Source organism: Pseudophryne corroboree, chromosome 4 (genome assembly GCF_028390025.1).
Source record: "Pseudophryne corroboree isolate aPseCor3 chromosome 4, aPseCor3.hap2, whole genome shotgun sequence".
Lineage (NCBI taxonomy): Eukaryota > Metazoa > Chordata > Amphibia > Anura > Myobatrachidae > Pseudophryne > Pseudophryne corroboree.
The window spans coordinates 324,468,706-324,491,892 of record NC_086447.1 but is presented as its reverse complement, the minus strand read 5'-3'; the positions used below and the strand labels follow the sequence as shown (position 1 = coordinate 324,491,892).

The following is a 23,187-nucleotide window of genomic DNA, read 5'->3' as shown; positions in this document are numbered from 1 at the left end:
TCACTCTGACCACCTAGTGGATATACGTCAGGAACCCTGGGAAAACCCGGGTACGAAGTTTGTGCCTCAAAAGAAGATGCAGGCTCGCTACCCCCTCGCACCAGAGCTGTCTAAGAATTGGGAAACTCCTCCTCCAGTAGACTCACATGTGGCTAGGATGGTGGTTTCCTCAACTCTACCTGTTACTACCGTCACGTCTCTAAAAGAGCCTACGGATAAACGTGTGGAGGGTTGTCTGAAAGTGATTTACACCCTCACGGGTGCTGCACAAAGGCCCACTATTGCAGCAACATGGGCTGCAGAGGCTATTGAAGCATGGGCCTTGGAGTTAGACGCTGAAATCTCTTCTGACCATGCTAGACAATGATTGTCATATATTGTCACAGCTTCTCGCTATATTAAAGAGGCGGCTTCTCATGCCGGTATCCTAGCAGCCAAGGCCTCTACTACGTCAGTCTTGGCTCGCCAGATATTGTGGCTGAGATCCTGGTCTGTGGATCTAGACTCTAGAAAAACCCTGGAGGTACTCCCTTTCAAGGGAGATATTCTGTTTGGGGAGGACTTAAATAAGATTGTGGCTGACTTGGCTACTGCCAAAACTGCCTGTCTGCCAAGTACAGCTCCTTCTGTGTTGAAGGCTAAAGGTACTTCCTTTCACCCCTTTCGTCCTTCAGGTAAAGCAAAAGGTCAGGCGTACAACAAGCAGACCCGCACTTCCAAACCTGGTAAGCCAAAGCCCAAAAGAGCCTGGGCGGCCCGTCAGCCAGCTTCCAAGACCGATAAGCCTGCCGCATGATGGTGTGGGCCTCCCCCTGGGGGATACCAGGGTGGGGGGCCGGCTTCTAGGGTATACCCAGGAATGGTTGAAGACCACTTCAGATGCCTGGGTACGGGAAGTCGTCACTTGAGGTTACGCCATAGCCTTCAAAAACCGCCCCCCTCATCGATTTTACCGAACAGATGTCCCGTTGGACCAGACAAAGGCAAACACTCTACATTCGGTGGTACAGACCCTCCTGGATACAGGAGTCGTAGCACAGGTGCCTCTTGCACAGAGGGGCCGGGGGTACTATTCTCCGCTGTTTCTAGTCCCAAAACCAAATGGGTCCTCCCGGCCCATTCTCAACCTCAAGGCATTGAACAGGTTTGTGAAGATTTCCAAGTTCCGTATGGAAACCCTTCACTCTATAGTTCTGGCCTAGGAACCTGGGGACTACATGGTCTCCCTGGACATACAGGATGCTTACCTGCATATTCCTATAGCAGAGTCGCATCAGCAATACCTCAGGTTTGCGATTGGCAACCTCCATTACCAGTTTCGGGCGTTACCTTTTGGTTTAACTACGGCTCCGCGAGTCTTCACCAAAGTCATGGCGGTGCTGACGGTGGTACTCCGCCGTCAAGGGGTCAGGATACTGCCGTATCTGGACGACTTGTTAATCCTGGCAAATTCCCCAGAAATTCTCCTGCATCATCTGGATATGACTGTCCAGTTTCTACAAGCCCACGGGTGGCTCATCAACTGGAAGAAATCCTCCCTGGTCCCTGCTCAGAGCATGGTGCACCTGGGAGCGCTATTGGACACTCACAATCAGCGGTTGTTCTTGTCTCAGGAGAAAGTCCTGAAGCTTCAGGACAGGATTCGTTGCTTCCTTTCTCGTCCGCAAGTGTCGATACATTCGGCAATGCAGGTGCTGGGCCTCATGGTATCAGCATTCGACATGGTGGAGTATGCTCAATTCCATTCTCGCCCCCTCCAGAAGCTGATTCTAGCCAAGTGGGACGGCCTGCCTCACCGGATCAGGTCTCACATGATCTCATTGACTCCGGAGGTCCGTCTGTCGCTGCTCTGGTGGCTCCAGGACCGACAATTATGCAGGGGCCGTCCATTCTGGATATCGAACTGGGTCCTGTTGACGACAGATGCCAGTCTAAGAGCAACACTCCCTTCAGGGTCGGTGGACCAAGGAGGAATCCCTCCTCTCGATCAACATTCTGGAATTGCGGGCGGTCTTCAATGCGTTGAACCTGGCCCAGCATTTAATTCAGAACCGTCCTGTTCAAATACAGTCGGACAACGCCACCACAGTGGCTTACATAAATCATCAAGGCGGCACTCGAAGCCATTTGGCAATGAAGGAAGTCTCACGGATTCTACATTGGGCGGAATGCCATCAACCGGCCATATCGGCAATTTTCATTCCGGGAGTCCTGAATTGGGAAGCGGACTTTCTCAGTCGTCAGGACGTACATGCCGGCGAGTGGGGCCTCCATCCAGAAGTGTTTCAACTCCTAGTGGAAAAGTGGGGCCTTCCAGACGTAGATCTGATGGCGTCTCGACACAATCACAAGGTTCCGGTCTTCGGAGCAAGGACAAGGGATCCTCAAGCAGCATTCGTGGATGCGCTGGCGGTGCCGTGGAGGTTTCGGCTGCTGTACGTGTTCCCTCCGGTGTCACTCCTGCCCAGGGTAATTCGGAAGTTCAAGCAAGAAAAAGGAAATCTGCTTCTCATAGCTCCAGCGTGGCCCAGACGGCACTGGTTCTCAGACCTGCAAGGCCTATCGTCAGAGCGTCCAATTGTACTTCCACAACGCCCAGACCTCCTCGTTCAGGGCCCCTGTGTCTACCAGGACCTAGCCCGTCTGTCTTTGACGGCGTGGCTCTTGAAGCTTCCGTCTTAAGGGCTAAAAGGTTTTCTGAGGCGGTCATTCAAACTATGTTGCGGGCCCGGAAACCGGCTTCGGCTCGGATTTACTATAGGGTCTGGCATTCTTACTTACTTGTTTCTCCTGATCTGTCTTCCAAAGAAAGGTCTTTGGATGTGGTACGGGCTCTCCGTTTCTATGTGAAGAGGACTGCTTCTGTTAGGAAATCTGATTCTCTCTTTGTGCTGTTTGGATTTCACAAACGTGGCTGGCCTGCTCACAAGCAAACTTTGTCCACATGGATTAGAATGGTGATTGCACATGCTTATTTGCGGGCTGGCCTCTCGGCTCCTGCTCACATTACGGCCCATTCTACTCGGTCTGTGGGACCTTCTTGGGCGGCCCACCGTGGTGCGACCCTTGAACAATTGTGCAGGGCGGCTACGTGGTCATCTGTGAACATGTTCATAAGGTTGTATGCCTTCGATACTGCCGCTTCCCAGGATGCTTCCTTTGGACGCAGGGTTCTTGTGCCCGCTACAGTGCGTCTCCTCACATAAGGAACTGCTTTAGGACATCCCCAATGTCTATCCTTGTGGAGCCCAGTGTACCCCGCAGCAGAAAACGAGATTTATGGTAAGAACTTACCTTTGTTAAATCTCTTTCTGCGAGGTACACTGGGCTCCACAATGCGCCCACCCTGACGCACTTAGCTTCTTTGGGTTGGTATGGAATTAGCCGCTGACACTTCTCTTGTCGTGAGAGTGTGGTATATGTGGATACTAACCGTTGTCGTCTCTTTTCCTGCTACTGCATTGGGCTGGTTAACTAAAAACTGAGCTCCTGTGCAGGGAGGCGGGGTTATAGAGGAGGCGGCGCTGTGCATCTTGGGAACAAGATCAAGATCCTACTCTACACCCCAATGTCTATCCTTGTGGAGCCCAGTGTACCTCGCAGAAAGAGATTTAACAAAGGTAAGTTCTTACCATAAATCTCATTTTTTTACTCACTCTGCATCATCCCCTGTGTGTGTTTAAAAAAGCAAATATAGGTTTTGTAGGGCCGCCCTCTTACCTCCCTTCTCACATTTCTTTCACTGGATAGAACTTCATTTGTGGGTATATTTCTATTTTATTTCTCATCCACAGCATGTTGGTTACTGCAAAGGAAGAATATACACTATGTCAGATAACGTGGAAACGGTAGAGGTCTCCTGTGAAATCTACGAGCCAAGGGTAATATACCTATTACAATTTACATCTACTACACAAACAAAAACTAAAATCATATATAAGTAAGGATTCTGGTTCAGTAATATTTGCAGTACTGTAAGTGACTTACTACAAATGAGGAACGTTAGAAATGCAAGATATAAAATGTAGGGATTTAGGGCCTAATTCAGCATGGAATGCTGCTCCAACAGCGTTCGCATGCTGAAGTCCTCTTCAGTGTGCACAAGCGCAGAAGATGCACAAGCGGGGGTAATTTAGACCTGATCGCTAGGCTGCGTTTTCGTACAGCGGGCGATCTGGTCTAGACTGCGCATGCATATGCACCACAATGCGCAGACATGTCGCATGGGGACAAAGAGGATCACCGCTCATCGATGGGTTTGTGTGAAGGATCCATTCGCACAAGTGTTCGCAACGAGATTGACAGGAAGGAGCCGTTTGTGGGTGGCTTCTGGGAGTGTTTGGAAAAACACAAGCGCGTCCAAGCGTATGCAGGGCGGGTGTCTGACGTTAATTCAGGTCCTGAACAGGCAGAAGTGATCGCAGCAGCTGAGTAAGTCCTGGGTTACTCAGAAACTGCACAAAATCTGCTTGTACAGCTCTTCTACACATGTGTTCGCACACTTGCACAGCTAAAATACACTCCCCCTGTAGGCGGCGACTATCTGATCACAGCAGTGCAAAAAACGCGTGCTAGCGATCAGGTCTGAATTAGGCCCACAGTGAGATGCAATGACATCTCATATGTGCAAACACCTATGCCTGATTGACAGGCAGAGGCGTTTGCAGGGCGGGAGGGTATGTCACAGTGGCGTTTTAGGGGCATTGCGGCAACGCAATCAGAAGTGTTCAATGTGGAGAAATTGATAGGCTTTCATAAAGGGGGAGTCCCAAATAACTTTTCTCTGACGTCCTAGTGGATGCTGGGTACTCCGTAAGGACCATGGGGGTATAGACGGGCTCCGCAGGAGACTGGGCACTCTTAAAAGAAAGATTAGGTACTATATCTGGTGTGCACTGGCTCCTCCCTCTATGCCCCTCCTCCAGACCTCAGTTAGTATCTTTGCCCGGCCAGAGCTGGATGCACCCTAGGGGCTCTCCTGAGCTTCCTAGAAAAGAAAGTATTTGTTAGGTTTTTTATTTTCAGTGAGATCTGCTGGCAACAGACTCACTGCTACGTGGGACTGAGGGGAGAGAAGCGAACCTACCTGCTTGCAGCTAGCTTGGGCTTCTAAGGCTACTGGACACCATTAGCTCCAGAGGGATCGAACACAGGCCCAGTCCTCGGTCGTCCGGTCCCAGAGCCGCGCCGCCGTCCCCCTTGCAGAGCCAGAAGAACGAAGAGAAGTTGAAAATCGGCGGCTGAAGACTCCGGTCTTCATTAAGGTAGCGCACAGCACTGCAGCTGGGCGCCATTGCTCCCTTAGCACACCACACACTCCGGTCACTGATGGGTGCAGAGCGCTGGGGGGGGGCGCCCTGGGCAGCAATTAGATTACCTTACTTGGCGAAAAGCACATAATACAGTCTGATAAACTGTATATGTGCATTAACCCCCGCCATTAAAGTACATAAAAGGACAGAAGCCCGCCGCTGAGGGGGCCGGGCCTTCTTCCTCAGCACACCGGCGCCATTTTCTCTTCACAGCTCAGCTGGAAGGAAGCTCCCCAGGCTCTCCCCTGCAGTATCCTGGTACACAAAGGGTAAAAAAGAGAGGGGGGGCACATAAATTTAGGCGCAAAACTGTGTATATAAACTGCTATAGGGGAAAAATCACTCAGTATAGTGTACATCCCTGTATTATATAGCGCTGTGGTGTGTGCTGGCATACTCTCTCTCTGTCTCTCCAAAGGGCCTGGTGGGGGAACTGTCTTCAAATAGAGCATCCCCTGTGTGTGTGTGGTGTGTCGGTACGCGTGTGTCGACATGTCTGAGGTAAAAGGCTCCTCTAAGGAGGTGATAGAGCGGATAAGTGTGTGGGAGGGTGTCTCCGTCAACAACGCCGACACCTGTTTGGATATGTGTAAGTGCTGAGGTAAAATTATTGCACAAAAGGTTAGGGAACAGAAAGGAAATCTACCCTGGTCTGTCCCTATGTCACAGAGTCCTTCATAGTCTCTCTATGTTCACTATCCAAAATAACAAAGTATCGACACGGAGTTTAACTCCACTGTCGACTACGATAATGCAAAGTTACAGCCAAGAGGGCTAAAAGATATTCAATATATGATTATTGGAATAAAAGATGATTTGCATATCACTGATGACTCATCTGTCCCTGACACGAGAGTACACATGTTAAGGGGAAGAATGCTGAGGTAAATTTCCATCCTCTCATGAGGAAAAAGAGCGGGAATATCCAGACAAGAGACGGCAGCTTCCCACAAGAGAATTCTCAGGCTGTATCCTTTCCCCACTAGGGCCAGGATGTGTTGAGAATCTTCCCCTTGGGTGTCCTGTTTGCACTAGCTATTCTCAGGGCTCCTGCAGATAGCGTGCACATTCTAGTATACTACCCAGACCGGCGATTGTGTCGGCATGGGTTTATAGCGCTGTGGCAGCGTGGATTAGAGATGAGCGGGTTCGGTTCCTCGGAATCCGAACCCCCCCGAACTTCAGCCTTTTTTGCACGGGTCCGAGCAGACTCGGATCCTCCCGCCTTGCTCGGTTAACCCGAGCGCGCCCGAACGTCATCATCCCGCTGTCGGATTCTCGCGAGACTCGGATTCTATATAAGGAGCCGCGCGTCGCCGCCATTTTCACACGTGCATTGAGATTGATAGGGAGAGGACGTGGCTGGCGTCCTCTACGTTTAGATTAGATTAGAGAGTCAGAGACACTTGAGTTGATTTACTAATTTGGGGAGCATTAGGAGGAGTACTCAGTACAGTGCTGCAGAGTTTTGCTGATAGTGTGACCACCAGTTTAATTTTAATCGGTTCTCTGCCTGAAAAAAAACGATACACAGTCACATACCATATCTGTGCTCAGCCTCAGTGTGCTGCATGATAATATGATAATGATAATATATCATCTATGTATGTATTATATCTGACTGTGCTGAGTGCTCACTGCCAGTGCTGCTCACACAGCTTAATTGTGGGGGAGACTGGGGAGCAGTTATAGCAGGAGTACAGTGCACACTTTTGCTGCCAGTGTGACCACTGACCACCAGTATATTGTCTGCCTGAAAAAGTTAAACAAACACTCCTGTGGTGTTTTTTTTTTTTATTCTATAAACGCATTCTGCTGACAGTGTCCAGCAGGTCTGTCATTCATTATATTATATAAATATTTACCTGCAGTAGTGTTATATTTTTTTTGTTCATCTCTATCATCTTTATCATCTCTATATTAGCAGACGCAGTACGGTAGTCCACGGCTGTAGCTACCTCTGTGTCGTCAGTGCTCGTCCATAATTGTATACCTACCTGTGGTGGGTGTTTTTTTTTTCTATCTTCTTCATACTAGTAGTTCAGCAGTCTGCTGACAGCATCCAGCAGGTCCATCATTATATATTATATATACCTGCAGTAGTGATATATATATATTTTTTATATCATTATCATCTCTATATTAGCAGACGCAGTACGGTAGTCCACGGCTGTGGCTACCTCTGTGTCGTCAGTGCTCGTCCATAATTGTATACCTACCTGTGGTGGGGTTTTTTTTTTCTATCTTCTTCATACTAGTAGTTCATCAGTCTGCTGACAGCGTCCAGCAGGTCCGTCATTATATATTATATATACCTGCAGTAGTGATATATATATTTTTTTTATATCATTATCATCTCTATACTAGCAGACGCAGTACGGTAGTCCACGGCTGTGGCTACCTCTGTGTCGTCAGTGCTCGTCCATAATTGTATACCTACCTGTGGTGGGGTTTTTTTTTTCTATCTTCTTCATACTAGTAGTTCAGCAGTCTGCTGACAGCGTCCAGCAGGTCCGTCATTATATATTATATATACCTGCAGTAGTGATATATATATATTTTTTATATCATTATCATCTCTATACTAGCAGACGCAGTATGGTAGTCCACGGCTGTGGCTACCTCTGTGTCGTCAGTGCTCGTCCATAATTGTATACCTACCTGTGGTGGGGTTTTTTTTTCTATCTTCTTCATACTAGTAGTTCAGCAGTCTGCTGACAGCGTCCAGCAGGTCCGTCATTATATATTATATATACCTGCAGTAGTGATATATATATTTTTTATATCATTATCATCTCTATACTAGCAGACGCAGTACGGTAGTCCACGGCTGTGGCTACCTCTGTGTCGTCAGTGCTCGTCCATAATTGTATACCTACCTGTGGTGGGGTTTTTTTTTTCTATCTTCTTCATACTAGTAGTTCAGCAGTCTGCTGACAGCGTCCAGCAGGTCCGTCATTATATATTATATATACCTGCAGTAGTGATATATATATATTTTTTATATCATTATCATCTCTATATTAGCAGACGCAGTACGGTAGTCCACGGCTGTGGCTACCTCTGTGTCGTCAGTGCTCGTCCATAATTGTATACCTACCTGTGGTGGGGTTTTTTTTTTTCTATCTTCTTCATACTAGTAGTTCAGCAGTCTGCTGACAGCGTCCAGCAGGTCCGTCATTATATATTATATATACCTGCAGTAGTGATATATATATATTTTTTATATCATTATCGTCTCTATACTAGCAGACGCAGTACGGTAGTCCACGGCTGTGGCTACCTCTGTGTCGTCAGTGCTCGTCCATAATTGTATACCTACCTGTGGTGGATGTTTTTTTTTTCTATCTTCTTCATACTAGTAGTTCAGCAGTCTGCTGACAGCGTCCAGCAGGTCCGTCATTATATATTATATATACCTGCAGTAGTGATATATATATATTTTTTATATCATTATCATCTCTATACTAGCAGACGCAGTACGGTAGTCCACGGCTGTAGCTACCTCTGTGTCGTCAGTCACTCGTCATCCATAAGTATACTAGTATCCATCCATCTCCATTGTTTACCTGAGGTGCCTTTTAGTTGTGCCTATTAATATATGGAGAACAAAAATGTTGAGTTTCCAAAAATAGGGAAAGATCAAGATCCACTTCCACCTCGTGCTGAAGCTGCTGCCACTGGTCATGGCCGAGACGATGAAATTCCATCAACGTCGTCTGCCAAGGCCGATGCCCAATGTCATAGTACAGAGCATGTAAAGTCCAAAACACAAAATATCAGTAAAAAAAGGACTCAAAAATCTAAAATAAAATCGTCGGAGGAGAAGCGTAAACTTGCCAATATGCCATTTACCACACGGAGTGGCAAGGAACGGCTGAGGCCCTGGCCTATGTTCATGGCTAGTGGTTCAGCTTCACATGAGGATGGAAGCACTCAGCCTCTCGCTAGAAAAATGAAAAGACTTAAGCTGGCAAAAGCACAGCAAAGAACTGTGCGTTCTTCGAAATCACAAATCCACAAGGAGAGTCCAATTGTGTCGGTTGCGATGCCTGACCTTCCCAACACTGGACGTGAAGAGCATGCGCCTTCCACCATTTGCACGCCCCCTGCAAGTGCTGGAAGGAGCACCCGCAGTCTAGTTCCTGATAGTCAGATTGAAGATGTCAGTGTTGAAGTACACCAGGATGAGGAGGATATGGGTGTTGCTGGCGCTGGGGAGGAAATTGACAAGGAGGATTCTGATGGTGAGGTGGTTTGTTTAAGTCAGGCACCCGGGGAGACACCTGTTGTCCGTGGGAGGAATATGGCCATTGACATGCCTGGTGAAAATACCAAAAAAATCAGCTCTTCGGTGTGGAAGTATTTAAACAGAAATGCGGCCAACAGGTGTCAAGCCGTGTGTTGCCTTTGTCAAGCTGTAATAAGTAGGGGTAAGGACGTTAACCACCTTGGAACATCCTCCCTTATACGTCACCTGCAGCGCATTCATCATAAGTCAGTGACAAGTTCAAAAACTTTGGGCGACAGCGGAAGCAGTCCACTGACCAGTAAATCCCTTCCTCTTGTAACCAAGCTCACGCAAACCACCCCACCAACTCCCTCAGTGTCAATTTCCTCCTTCCCCAGGAATGCCAATAGTCCTGCAGGCCATGTCACTGGCAATTCTGACGAGTCCTCTCCTGCCTGGGATTCCTCCGATGCATCCTTGAGTGTAACGCCTACTGCTGCTGGCGCTGCTGTTGTTGCTGCTGGGAGTCGATGGTCATCCCAGAGGGGAAGTCGTAAGACCACTTTTACTACTTCCACCAAGCAATTGACTGTCCAACAGTCCTTTGCGAGGAAGATGAAATATCACAGCAGTCATCCTGCTGCAAAGCAGGTAACTGAGGCCCTGGCATCCTGGGCAGTGAGAAACGTGGTTCCGGTATCCATCATTACTGCAGAGCCAACTATAGACTTGTTGGAGGTACTGTGTCCCCGGTACCAAATACCATCTAGGTTCTATTTCTCTAGGCAGGCGATACCGAAAATGTACACAGACCTCAGAAAAAGACTCACCAGTGTCCTAAAAAATGCAGTTGTACCCAATGTCCACTTAACCACGGACATGTGGACAAGTGGAGCAGGGCAGACTCAGGACTATATGACTGTGACAGCCCACTGGGTAGATGTATTGACTCCCGCCGCAAGAACAGCAGCGGCGGCACCAGTAGCAGCATCTCGCAAACGCCAACTCTTTCCTAGGCAGGCTACGCTTTGTATCACCGCTTTCCAGAATACGCACACAGCTGAAAACCTCTTACGGCAACTGAGGAAGATCATCGCAGAATGCTTACCCCAATTGGACTCTCCTGTGGATTTGTGGCATCGGACAACGCCAGCAATATTGTGCGTGCATTATATCTGGGCAAATTCCAGCACGTCCCATGTTTTGCACATACCTTGAATTTGGTGGTGCAGAATTATTTAAAAAATGAGAGGGGCGTGCAAGAGAGGCTGTCGGTGGCCAGAAGAATTGCGGGACACTTTCGGCGTACAGGCACCACGTACAGAAGACTGGAGCAACACCAAAAACGCCTGAACCTGCCCTGCCATTATCTGAAGCAAGAAGTGGTAACGAGGTGGAATTCAACCCTCTATATGCTTCAGAGGTTGGAGGAGCAGCAAAAGGCCATTCAAGCCTATACATCTGGCCACGATATAGGCAAAGGAGGTGGAATGCACCTGTCTCAAGCGCAGTGGAGAATGATTTCAACGTTGTGCAAGGTTCTGCAACCTTTTGAACTTGCCACACGTGAAGTCAGTTCAGACACTGCCAGCCTGAGTCAGGTCATTCCCCTCATCAGGCTTTTGCAGAAGAAGCTGGAGACATTGAAGGAGGAGCTAAGAAAGAGCGATTCCGCTAGGCATGTGGGACTTGTGGATGGAGCCCTTCATTCGCTTAACCAGGATTCACGGGTGGTCAATCTGTTGAAATCAGAGCACTACATTTTGGCCACCGTGCTCGATCCTAGATTTAAAACCTACGTTGGATCTCTCTTTCCGGCAGACACAAGTCTGCAGGGGTTCAAAGACCTGCTGGTGGGAAAATTATCAAGTCAAGTGGAACTTGATCGGTCAACAGCTCCTCCTTCACATTCTCCCGCAATTGGGGGTGCGAGGAAAAGGCTCAGAATTCCGAGCCCACCCGCTAGCGGTGATGCAGGGCAGTCTGGAGCGACTGCTGATGCTGACATCTGGTCCGGACTGAAGGACCTGCCAACGATTACGGACATGTCGTCTACTGGCACTGCATATGATTCTCTCTCCATTGAAAGAATGGTGGAGGATTATATGAGTGACCGCATCCAAGTAGGCACGTCAGACAGTCCGTACGTATACTGGCAGGAAAAAGAGGCAATTTGGAGGCCCTTGCAGAAACTGGCTTTATTCTACCTAAGTTGCCCTCCCACAAGTGTGTACTCCGAAAGAGTGTTTAGTGCCACCGCTCACCTTGTCAGCAATCGGCGTACGAGGTTACTTCCAGAAAATGTGGAGAAGATGATGTTCATTAAAATGAATTATAATCAATTCCTCCGTGGAGACATTGACCAGCAGCAATTGCCTCCACAAAGTACACAGGGAGCTGAGATGGTGGATTCCAGTGGGGACGAATTGATAATCTGTGAGGAGGGGGATGTACACGGTGATGAATCGGAGGATGATGATGAGGTGGACATCTTGCCTCTGTAGAGCCAGTTTGTGTAAGGAGAGATTAATTGCTTCTTTTTTGGTGGGGGTCCAAACCAACCCGTCATTTCAGTCACAGTCGTGTGGCAGACCCTGTCACTGAAATGATGGGTTGGTTAAAGTGTGCATGTCCTGTTTATACAACATAAGGGTGGGTGGGAGGGCCCAAGGACAATTCCATCTTGCACCTCTTTTTTCTTTAATTTTTCTTTGCGTCATGTGCTGTTTGGGGAGTGTTTTTTGGAAGGGCCATCCTGCGTGACACTGCAGTGCCACTCCTAGATGGGCCAGGTGTTTGTGTCGCACTAGGGTCGCTTAGCTTACTCACACAGCTACCTCATTGCGCCTCTTTTTTTTCTTCTTTGCGTCATGTGCTGTTTGGGGAGTATTTTTTGGAAGGGCCATCCTGCGTGACACTGCAGTGCCACTCCTAGATGGGCCAGGTGTTTGTGTCGGCCACTTGGGTCGCTGAGCTTAGTCACACAGCTACCTCATTGCGCCTCTTTTTTTTCTTCTTTGCGTCATGTGCTGTTTGGGGAGTGTTTTTTGGAAGAGCCATCCTGTGTGACACTGCAGTGCCACTCCTAGATGGGCCAGGTGTTTGTGTCGGCCACTTGGGTCGCTGAGCTTAGTCACACAGCTTCCTCATTGCGCCTCTTTTTTTTCTTCTTTGCGTCATGTGCTGTTTGGGGAGTGTTTTTTAGAAGGGCCATCCTGCGTGACACTGCAGTGCCACTCCTAGATGGGCCAGGTGTTTGTGTCGGCCACTAGGGTCGCTTAGCTTACTCACACAGCTACCTCATTGCGCCTCTTTTTTTTCTTCTTTGCGTCATGTGCTGTTTGGGGAGTATTTTTTGGAAGGGCCATCCTGCGTGACACTGCAGTGCCACTCCTAGATGGGCCAGGTGTTTGTGTCGGCCACTTGGGTCGCTTAGCTTAGCCATCCAGCGACCTCGGTGCAAATTTTAGGACTAAAAATAATATTGTGAGGTGTGAGGTGTTCAGAATAGACTGAAAATGAGTGGAAATTATGGTTATTGAGGTTAATAATACTTTGGGATCAAAATGACCCCCAAATTCTATAATTTAAGCTGTTTTTTAGGGTTTTTTGAAAAAAACACCCGAATCCGACAAAAAAAATTCGGTGAGGTTTTGCCAAAACGCGTTCGAACCCAAAACACGGCCGCGGAACCGAACACAAAACCAAAACACAAAACCCGAAAAATTTCCGGTGCACATCTCTAGCGTGGACAGGTACCTTATCAGCAGAGATTGAGACCCTAGTATGCATATAAATATTTTAAGATGCTGTCTTAAGTGATAGATATATAATTATAAAGCATGCCCAAAGGGACATGAGTATACTGGGTCCTAGAGACAAAAGCTATGTCGATTTCGGCTTGACGTGTCCTGTAGAATATACATTGGACAGATGATGCCGACTTAAGAGGCATATGGAAGGCTGAGGATTGTGTGGAGAAAGGTTCTCGGGCCTGGTCTCCACAGTTATAGCTGGTAATTCTGATATTTTGCCTTATATTCCTGCACAGCCTAGGAAAGCACGACATTATTAAATGCAGCTTTTCGAATAAAGAAACAAGAAAGTCTGAGGTGCGTCCTTTCTTGTCAGAGCCGGGGGCAGAGGAAAGAAGCTGTACAACACAGCTAGTCCCCAGGAACAGAAGTCCTCCCCGGCCTCTACAAAAATCCACCGCATGTCGCTGGGGCTCCACAGGCGGAGCTAGGCCCGGTGGGGACACGCCTTCGTAAGTTCAGCCACAAATGGGTTCACTCCCTGTTAGATCCCTGGGCAATAGAAATTGTATCGCAGGGATACAGGCTGGACTGTGAGAAGATGCCCCCTCACCGAGAGAGGGAGCCAGTGTTAACTGCAATTCGTAAATTGTATCTTCAACAGGTGGTGGTCAAGGGTCCCCTCCTTCAACAAGAGGGTGTTATTATTTGACCATGTTATAATCCCGAAACCAGACGGTTCGGTTAGACCCATATTGAATTAAAATCCCTGAACATATACCTGAAAAGGTTCAGGTTCAAGATGGAATCGCTAAGAGAGGTCATTGCATGCCTGAAATGAATCGGGACATAAGGGATGCATACCTTCGTGTCACCATTTATCCACCTCATCAGACGTACCTCAGTATTGCAGTACGGGATTGTCATTACCAATTTCACCAAGGTAATGGCGGATATGATGGTGCTCCTGCGGAAGCAAGGTGTCACTATTATCACATACTTGGATGATCTCCTCATAAAAGCGAGATCAAGAGAGCAGTTGCTGGACAGCGTATCACCTTCTCTGGAAGTGAAACGGCAACACGACTGGATTCTATATATTCCAAAGTCGCAGTTGGTTCCTACAGCTCATCTGCCTCGCCTAGGCATGATCCTAGACACAGACCAGAAGAGGGTTTATCTCCCGATAGAGAGAGCTCAGGAGCTCATGACACTGGTCAGGAATCCATTGAAAACCAAAACAGGTGTCAGTGCATCACTGCACTCGAGTCCTGGGAAGGATGATGGCATCATACGAGGCCATCCCCTTCGGATGGTTCCATTCAAGGACAATGGAACTTCCTGGACAAGTGGTCCGGATCACATCTTCAGATGCATCGGTTAATCAGCCTATCCCCCAGGGCCAGGGTGTCTCTCCTGTGGTGGCTGCGGAGTGCTCACCTTCTCGAGGGCCGCAGATTCGGCATTCAGGACTGGGTCCTGGTGACCACGGATGCAAGCCTCCGAGGGTGGGGGGCAGTTACACAGGGAAGAAAATTCCAAGGTTTGTGGTCAAGCCAACAGACTTGCCTTCACATCAATATCTTGGAACTAAGGGCCATATACAACGCCCTAAGTCAAGCGGAGTTCCTGCTTCGCGACCAACCGGTTCTGATCCAGTCAGACCGCAGTGGCTCATGTAAACCGCCAGGGCGGCACAAGGAGCAGGGTGGCGAGGGTAGAAGCCACCAGAATTCTTCGCTGGGCGGAGAATCAAGTAAGCGCACTGTCAGCAGTGTTCATTCCGGGAGTGGACACGACCTCCACCCGGGAAAGTGGTGACTTCATCAGGAAGTCTTCACGCAGTTTTGCAAATTGATGGAAACTGCCTCAGGTGGACTACATGGCGTCCCACCTCAATAAAAAGATAAAAAAGGTTTTACGCTGGGTCAAGGGACTCTCAGGCGATAGCTGTGGTCGCACTAGTAACACCGTGGGTGTTCCAGTCGGTCTATATATTCCCTCCTCTTCCTCTCAGACCCAAGGGCTGAGAATTGTAATAAACGGAGGAGTGTGAACAATATTCTTTGCTCCGGATTGGCCAAGAAGGACTCGGTACCCGGAACTGCAAGAAATGCTCTCAGACAGAGCCGGCCATAGGCATAGGCAAACTAGGCAATTGCCTAGGGCATTTGATATGCCTAGGGGCATCAGCAGCTTCTGCTGATTAAAATGATATGCGACATGCCTATATTGTGTGTGTAGCATTTGGTATGCAGATACAGCCGCAGTCTCACACAGAATATAGGCATGCTGTATATCATTTTAATCAGCAGAATCTGCTTGTGCATCCTAGCCACATAGCAATGCAAATAAGATGCATTTTCATTAAAAAAAGTGCCCAACGTTAGCATTGAGGCAAGATTTATGAGGACACATCTGTATCCAAGCAGAGGCAGAGGTCACAGTGTTAGTGGCAGTGTGAGTGCTGTGTGCATGTGAGTGGGTTGGTTGTGCAGTAGTGTTCAGAATATGTGTAAGGAGCATTATGTGTGTCATGTAAAAATGCATTAATAATGTGCAACATATGTGTAAGGGTCACTATGGGCATTAATAATGTGCGGCATATGTGTAACAGGGTACTACTGTATGTGTGTCATTATGTGTAAAGGGGCACTAATAATGTGTAGCAAATGTGTAAGGGACATTATGTGTGTCATTATGTGTATAAGGGCATTAATAATGTGCGGCATATGTGTAAGGGACATTATGTGTAAAAGGGCATTAATAAAGGTTGTCATAATGTGTAAAGCGCATTATGTTTATAAGGACATTAATAATGTGTCTCATATGTGTAAGGGGCATTACTGTGTGGAATTATGTGTATAAATGCATTACTAATGTGTGGCATTATGTGTATAAGGTGCTCTACTATGTGGCGTTGCGTATAAAAAGGGCACTACTGTGTCGTCTAATGTGAATAAAGAGCAATAGAGTGTGGTGTAATGTGAATAAGGAGCAATTCAGTGTGATGTAATGTGAATAAGGGGCTCTACTGTGAGGAGTAACTTTTATAAGGTAAAGTGATACTACCGTGGGATGTAATATGAATTATGGACACTATCGCATGATCAAATGTGAATAAAGTTGCAGTACTGTGTGGCGTAATTGGAATTGGGGTTACTATTGTGTGGCCATGCCCCTTGCCAGCAAAAACATACCCCTTTTTGGGCTGTGCGCCAAATGTGCGAACTGTTACTATTTAAAATATAGGAGGTACAAACACCAAAATAAGGACTGCTATGGGTGTGGGGTGATGGTGCTGGGAAAGAGATGCAAGGTCAGAGGCGGAACCAGTAGTGGTACTAGGGGGCACCAGCCAAAATCTTGCCTAGGGCATCATATTGGTTAGGGCCGGCTCTGCTCTCAGAGGACCCATGGCCTCTGCCTCTCAGTCAGGACATGTTGCAACAGGGACCCTGTCTGATCCAAGACTTACCGCGGCTGCGTTGGACGGCATGGCGGTTGAACGCCGGATCCTAGCGGAAAAGGGCATTCCGGATGCAGTTATTCCTACGCTGATAAAGGCTAGGAAAGACGTGACAGCAAGACTTTTTCACTGTATATGGCGAAAATAGGTTGCTTGGTGTGTGGCCGGGAAGACCCTACAGAGGAATTCCAGGGGGGTCGATTCCTGCACTTCCTACAGTCAGGAGTGACTATGGGCCTAAAATTAGGATCCATAAAGGCCAAAATTTCGGCCCTATCCCTTTTTCTCTCAAAAAGAACTGGCTTCACTGCCTGAAGTTCGGACGTTGTTACAGGGGTGCTGCATATTCAGCCCCTTTTGTGCCTCCAGTGGCACCTTGGGATCTTAACGTGTGTTGGATTCCTAAAATCCCACTGGTTTGAGCCACTTAAGACCGTGGAGCTAAAATATCTCACGTGGAAAGTGGTCATGCTGTTGGCCTTAGCTTGGACAAGGCGTGTGTCAGAATTGGCGGCTTTGTCATGTAAAAGCCCATATCTGATCTTCCATATGGAAAGGGCAGAAGGAGGACTCGTCCCCAATTTCTCCCTAAGGTGGTATCATCGTTTCATTTGAACCAACCTATTGTGGGGCCTGCGGCTACTAGGGACTTGGAGGATTCCAAGTTGCTGGACGTAGTCCGGGCCCTGAAACTTTATGTTTCCAGGACGGCTAGAGTCAGAAAAACTGACTCGCTATTTATCCTGCATGCACCCAACAAGCTGGGTGCTCAAAGCAGACTATTGCTCGCTGGATCTGTAGCACCATTCAGCTTGCACATTCTGCGGCTGGACTGCCGCATCCTAAATCAGTAAAAGCCCATTTCACGAGGAAGGTGGGCTCTTCTTGGGCGGCTGCCCGAGGGGTCTCGGCTATACAACTTTGCCGAGCTGCTACTTGGTTGGGTTCAAACACTTTTGCAAAATTCTACAAGTTTAATACCCTGGCTGAGGAGGACCTTGAGTTGCTCATTCGGTGCTGCAGAGTCATCCGCACTCTCCCGCCTGTTTGGGAGCTTTGGTATAATGATCCCCATGGTCCTTACGGAGTACCCAGCATCCACTAGGACGTCAGAGAAAATAAGAATTTACTCACCGGTAATTCTATTTCTCGTAGTCCGTAGTGGATGCTGGGAGCCCGTCCCAAGTGCGGACTCTCTGCAATACATGTATATAGTTATTGCTTAACTAAAGGGTTATTGTATGAGCCATCTGTTGAGAGAGGCTCAGTTATTGTTCATACTGTTAACTGGGTATAGTTATCACGAGTTGTACAGTGTGATTGGTGTGGCTGGTATGAGTCTTACCCTGGATTCCAAATCCTTTCCTAGTAATGTCAGCTCTTCCGGGCACAGTTTCCCTAACTGAGGTCTGGAGGAGGGGCATAGAGGGAGGAGCCAGTGCACACCAGATATAGTACCTAATCTTTCTTTTAAGAGTGCCCAGTCTCCTGCGGAGCCCGTCTATACCCCCATGGTCCTTACGGAGTACCCAGCATCCACTACGGACTACGAGAAATAGAATTACCGGTGAGTAAATTCTTATTTTAATTTCATCTTGTACAGGCTGATTCAGGTTGGATCGCAATAAGCAATCCAACTGCAAAAATGACAAAAAGGATGCGGATGCATGCACAGCGCCCATCCTGCGCATGTGCCCATATTTTCTGCGCGTGCCCGCAGAAAATGTGAACGCCTCTGCCTGTCAATCAGGCGGAGGTGTTCGTGGGGTGGTTGAGGGGGGGGGGGGGGGGGGGTTGGGGGTGGCAATGCTCTGTTTCCTAGGCGGAGACGGAGCGTTATGGGGGCAGAGCCGGCAAAGCAGGATGGTGGCCTCAAAAAAGGGGACGTGGTGTGGGCGTGATCTCGGCGGCTGTGTGATGTCACATACGGCCGCTGTGATCAGAAAGATGGCGGCGGGTCTCCTGCGGACCGGCAGGAAGCAACCCTAATTTCTCATATATCCTAGAGGATGCTGGGGATGACATCAAGACCATGGGGTATAGACGGGATCCGCAGGAGACATGGGCACTCTAAAGACTTTTCATTGGGTGTGAACTGGCTCCTCCCTCTATGCCCCTCCTCCAGACCTCAGTTTTAGAAATGTGCCCAGGCAGACTGGATGCACTCTGAGGAGCTCTACTGAGTTTCTCTGAAAAGACTTATGTTAGGTTTTTTATTTTCATGGAGGACTGCTGGCATCAGACTCCCTACTTCGTGGGACTGAGGGGGCAGAAGTAGGAACCAACTTCCTGAAGAGTTTCATGGCTCTGCTTCTGGCTGACAGGATACCATTAGCTCCTGAAGGGTACTCAACGCTAGCCGTGCCTAGATGCTCACTCCCACAGCACGCCGTCACCCCCCTCAGAGAGCCAGAAGTCAGAAGATCTTCTATCAAGAAAAATGACAGCTGAGGTATGCCTCTATGCCCCTCCTCCAGACCTCAGTTTTAGAAATGTGCAGGGTGCAGGGCGGGGGGGGAAGGGGCGCCCTGGGCAGCAAAAACACCTCTATAAACTGGCAAAAAGGGGGCATAAGATGCCCAAGCACAGCCCTACCCCCGCCAGTATAAATATTATGAAAAGTTTCTGAGGTAAAAAGGGCGGAGCTTCTTCCTCAGGCAGCCAGCACACTGCTCAGTGCCATGTTCTCTCTCAGGCTGCAGAGAAATCGCTGGTCCTCCTTCACTTCTGACTACAAGTATCAGGGTGCAAAACAGGGGGGGCACAAGTGAATTTGGTACTTTACAAGTGTGTTTTACTGTGTAAAAAGTGCTGCATGTCAGTGGGCATTCTGTGTTCACAGGCATTAGATACTGGCGCTGGGGTTGTGAACCGGCTGCTCCAAAACTGTGTCCCTCTGACAGATTTTACTGTGGGTCTGTACCCTAATAAGTCCCAGTGTGTCTGTGTGTGTGTTGTACACGTGTGTAAGACATGTCAGAGGCAGGGAGTTCCTCCCCGGAGGAAACCATTTTAGGGACACACAAGTGTGATGTGGTGACGCTGCCGGCGTGATAGCATGCATCATATCAATAGGAGATTAGATAAATCTGAATCTCATGCTGAGTGCTGGAGAAAATCTGTGGAGGATGTGATTTTTCAGGGCTCTGTTCTATCCGCAGGCGACCCCTCTGGGTCACATAAGAGACCATTTGCAAATATTGTGAATACTGATACCGACACGGACACTGATTCTTGTGTCGACGATAGTGACTCCAGTGAAATAGATCATAAATTGGCAAACAATATACAATATATGATTGTGGCTATAAGGGAAGTTCTGGAGGTCACGGAAGCCACTCTTGTACCTCGAGAGAAGGCTTATTTCTATAAAGAAAAGAAATCTAAGGTCACTTTCCCTCCCTCCCACGAGCTTAATACACTCTTTGAAGGGATGTGGGTGAATCCCGAAAATAAATTTCGTATTCCCAAGAGAATTCAGATAGCTTATCCTTTCCCGGTGGAGGACAGGAAAAAATGGGAGTCACCCCCTGTGTTAGACAGTGCACTGTCCAGGTTGACAAAGAAGGCAATTCTCCCTGCACCTGGCACGGCTTCACTAAAAGAGCCGGCAGACCGAAAGATGGAAACTACATTGAAATCCATTTATGTTGCCAATGGTATGCTGCTCAGGCCCACAAGTGCTTGCGCGTGGGTGAGTCGCGCTATTGAAAAATGGTCAGAAAGCGTGTCATCAGAAATTGACACGATTGATAAAGATGTGATACTCCTTAAGTTAGGGAATATCAAAGACGCTGCCGCACACATGCTAGAAGCGATGAAAGATATTGGACTCTTGAGTTCACAAGCCGCTACCATGGCAGTATCGGCTCGGCGGGCATTGTGGATTCGCCAGTGGAACATGGATGCAGATTCCAAAAGAAATATGGAGGCTCTCCCATATAAAGATGAGGCCTTATGTGGTGATGGACTGGATGCGTTAGTCTTGGCGGCTACCGCAGGTAAGTCAACATTTTTGCCCTCTGCGCCTGCATCGGCAAAAAAGACATATCACCCGCACATGAAGTCCTTTCGGCCCAATAAATACAAAAAAGCGAGAGGTCCCCCCTTCTTTGCGGGTAGGGGAAGGGGAAAGGGAAAGAAGTCCACAGCAGCTTCAGGTTCCCAGGAGCAGAAGTCTACCCCTACTTCTGCCAAATTTTCAGCATGACGCTGGGGCTCCTTTGCGGGAGGCCGCTCGGGTGGGGGCACGTCTCAAACTGTTCAGCCAAGGTTGGATTCTGTCTGACCTGGATCCCTGGGTGTTGCAAATAGTGTCCCAGGTATACAAGCTGGAGATTCAAGACGTTTTCCCTTGCTGATCTTTCAAATCGACCTTGCCAGCTTCTCTTCCAGAAAGGGAAGCAGTAACAGCGGCAATCCAAAAATTATGTCAGGATCAGGTCATAGTCCTGGTACCTTTGTCACAACAAGGGGAGGGGTTTTATTCAAGCCTTTTTTGTAGTTCCGAAGCCAGATGGCTCGGTCAGACCGATCCTAAACCTGAAAAATCTGAATCTCTACTTGAAACGATTAAAGTTCAAAATGGAATCACTGAGGGCAGTTTGACAGGTTCCATGCCAGGGTATTCCAGTGGAACCTGTTGGACAAGTGGTCGGGATCCCACCTACACAGGCACTGGAAGATAATCCTGTCGTCAAAAGCCAGGATTTCGCTCATGTGGTGGATACACAGTTCTCACCTACAGGTTCGGGATTCAGGACTGGCTCCTGGTAACCACGGATGCAAGTCTACGAGGCTGGGGAGCTGTCACTCAGGGAGACAGCTTCAGGGAAAATGGTCAAGTCAGGAAGCCTGCCTTCACATAAACGTGCTGGAATTGAGAGCCATTTACAATGGCCTTCAACAAGCGGTACATCTTCTTCAAGATCATCCTGTGCAGATCCAGTCGGACAATGTAACAGCAGTCGCGTATATAAACAAGCAGGGCGGAATGAAAAGCAGAGCGGCAATGGCAGAGGTGACGAAGATCCTCCTCTGGGCAGAAAGACATGTAAAGGCTCTGTTGGCAATTTTCATTCTGGGAGTAGACAACTGGGAAGTAGACTTCCTCAGCAGACACAATCTCCTTTCAGGAGAGTGGGGCCTACACCAAGAAGTCTTCACAGTGGTGACAAGTCTTTGGGGAGTTCCTCAAGTAGACATGATGGCATCTCATATCAACAAGAAGCTTCAGAAATATTGTTCCAGGTCGAGAGACCCTCAAGCAATAGCAGTGGATGCACTGGTGGCCCAGTGGGTGCAGCAGGGGCCGTGCGTGTATCAAGACTTACCGCGGCTATGTTTGACGGCATGGCTGCTGAGCGCCGACTCCTAGCCCGAAAGGGTATTCCCAAGGAAGTCATCCCCACCCTTATTCAGGCCAGGAAAGGAGTAACGTCGAAACATTACCACCATATTTGGAGAAAATATGTGTCTTGGTGTGGATCCAAGAAGGCTCCTACGGAAGAGTTTGAGTTGGGACGTTTTCTCCATTTTCTGCAGGCTGGTGTGGAGGCAGGCCTACGATTGGGATCAATCAAGGTCCAGATTTCGGCCTTGTCAGTGTTCTTCCAAAAACAATTGGCCTCTCTTCCAGAGGTTCAGACTTTCGTGAAAGGGGTTCTGCACATCCAGCCTCCATTTGTGCCTCCAGTGGCACCGTGGGACCTTAACGTGGTGTTGCAGTTCCTTCAATCAGATTGGTTTGAGCCTCTACAAGAGATAGAGTTGAAGTTTCTCACTTGGAAAGTGGTGATACTTTTGGCATTGGCATCCGCGCGGTGGGTGTCTGAATTGGGGGCCTTGTCTCACAAGAGCCCTTACCTGATCTTCCATGAAGATAGGGCAGAGTTGAGGACTCGTCAACATTTTCTTCCGAAGGTGGTTTCATCTTTCCACATAAACCAACTTATTGTGGTGCCAGAAGTTACTGACACGTTCACTGAGTCAAAGTCTCTAGATGTGGTTAGGGCTTTGAAGATTTATGTCGCTAGAACAGTTCGAATACGGAAAACAGAGTCTTTGTTTGTCCTGTATGCTCCCAACAAGATTGGGTGTCCTCCTTTCAAGCAGACTATTGCGCGTTGGATCAGAAGTACGATTCAGCATGCTCATACTACGGCTGGATTGCCGTTACCGACGTCGGTGAAAGCCCATTCCACTAGGAAGGTGGGCTCATCCTGGGCGGCTGCCCGGGGGGTCTCGGCATTGCAACTTTGCCGAGCAGCTACTTGGTCAGGATCAAACACATTTGCTAAATTCTACAAGTTTGACACCTTGGCCGATGAAGACCTCAAGTTCGGTCAATAGGTGCTGCAGGGTCCTCCGCACTCTCCTGCCCGTACTGTAGCTTTGGTATAGACCCCATGGTCTTGATGT

The 23,187-nt window shown here is 48.4% G+C and overlaps 1 protein-coding gene across 1 annotated transcript in view; it reads left to right on the top strand.

Moving 5' to 3' along the window:
* Positions 1–23,187, top strand: part of LOC134909468 (histidine-rich glycoprotein-like) — a 52,889-nt gene that overhangs the window by 17,608 nt on the left and 12,094 nt on the right. Inside the window, exon 6 of the mRNA XM_063916358.1 lies at positions 3,795–3,881. Coding sequence (XP_063772428.1) covers positions 3,795–3,881 — 87 coding nt within the window. The remainder of the gene's footprint in view (positions 1–3,794; positions 3,882–23,187) is intronic.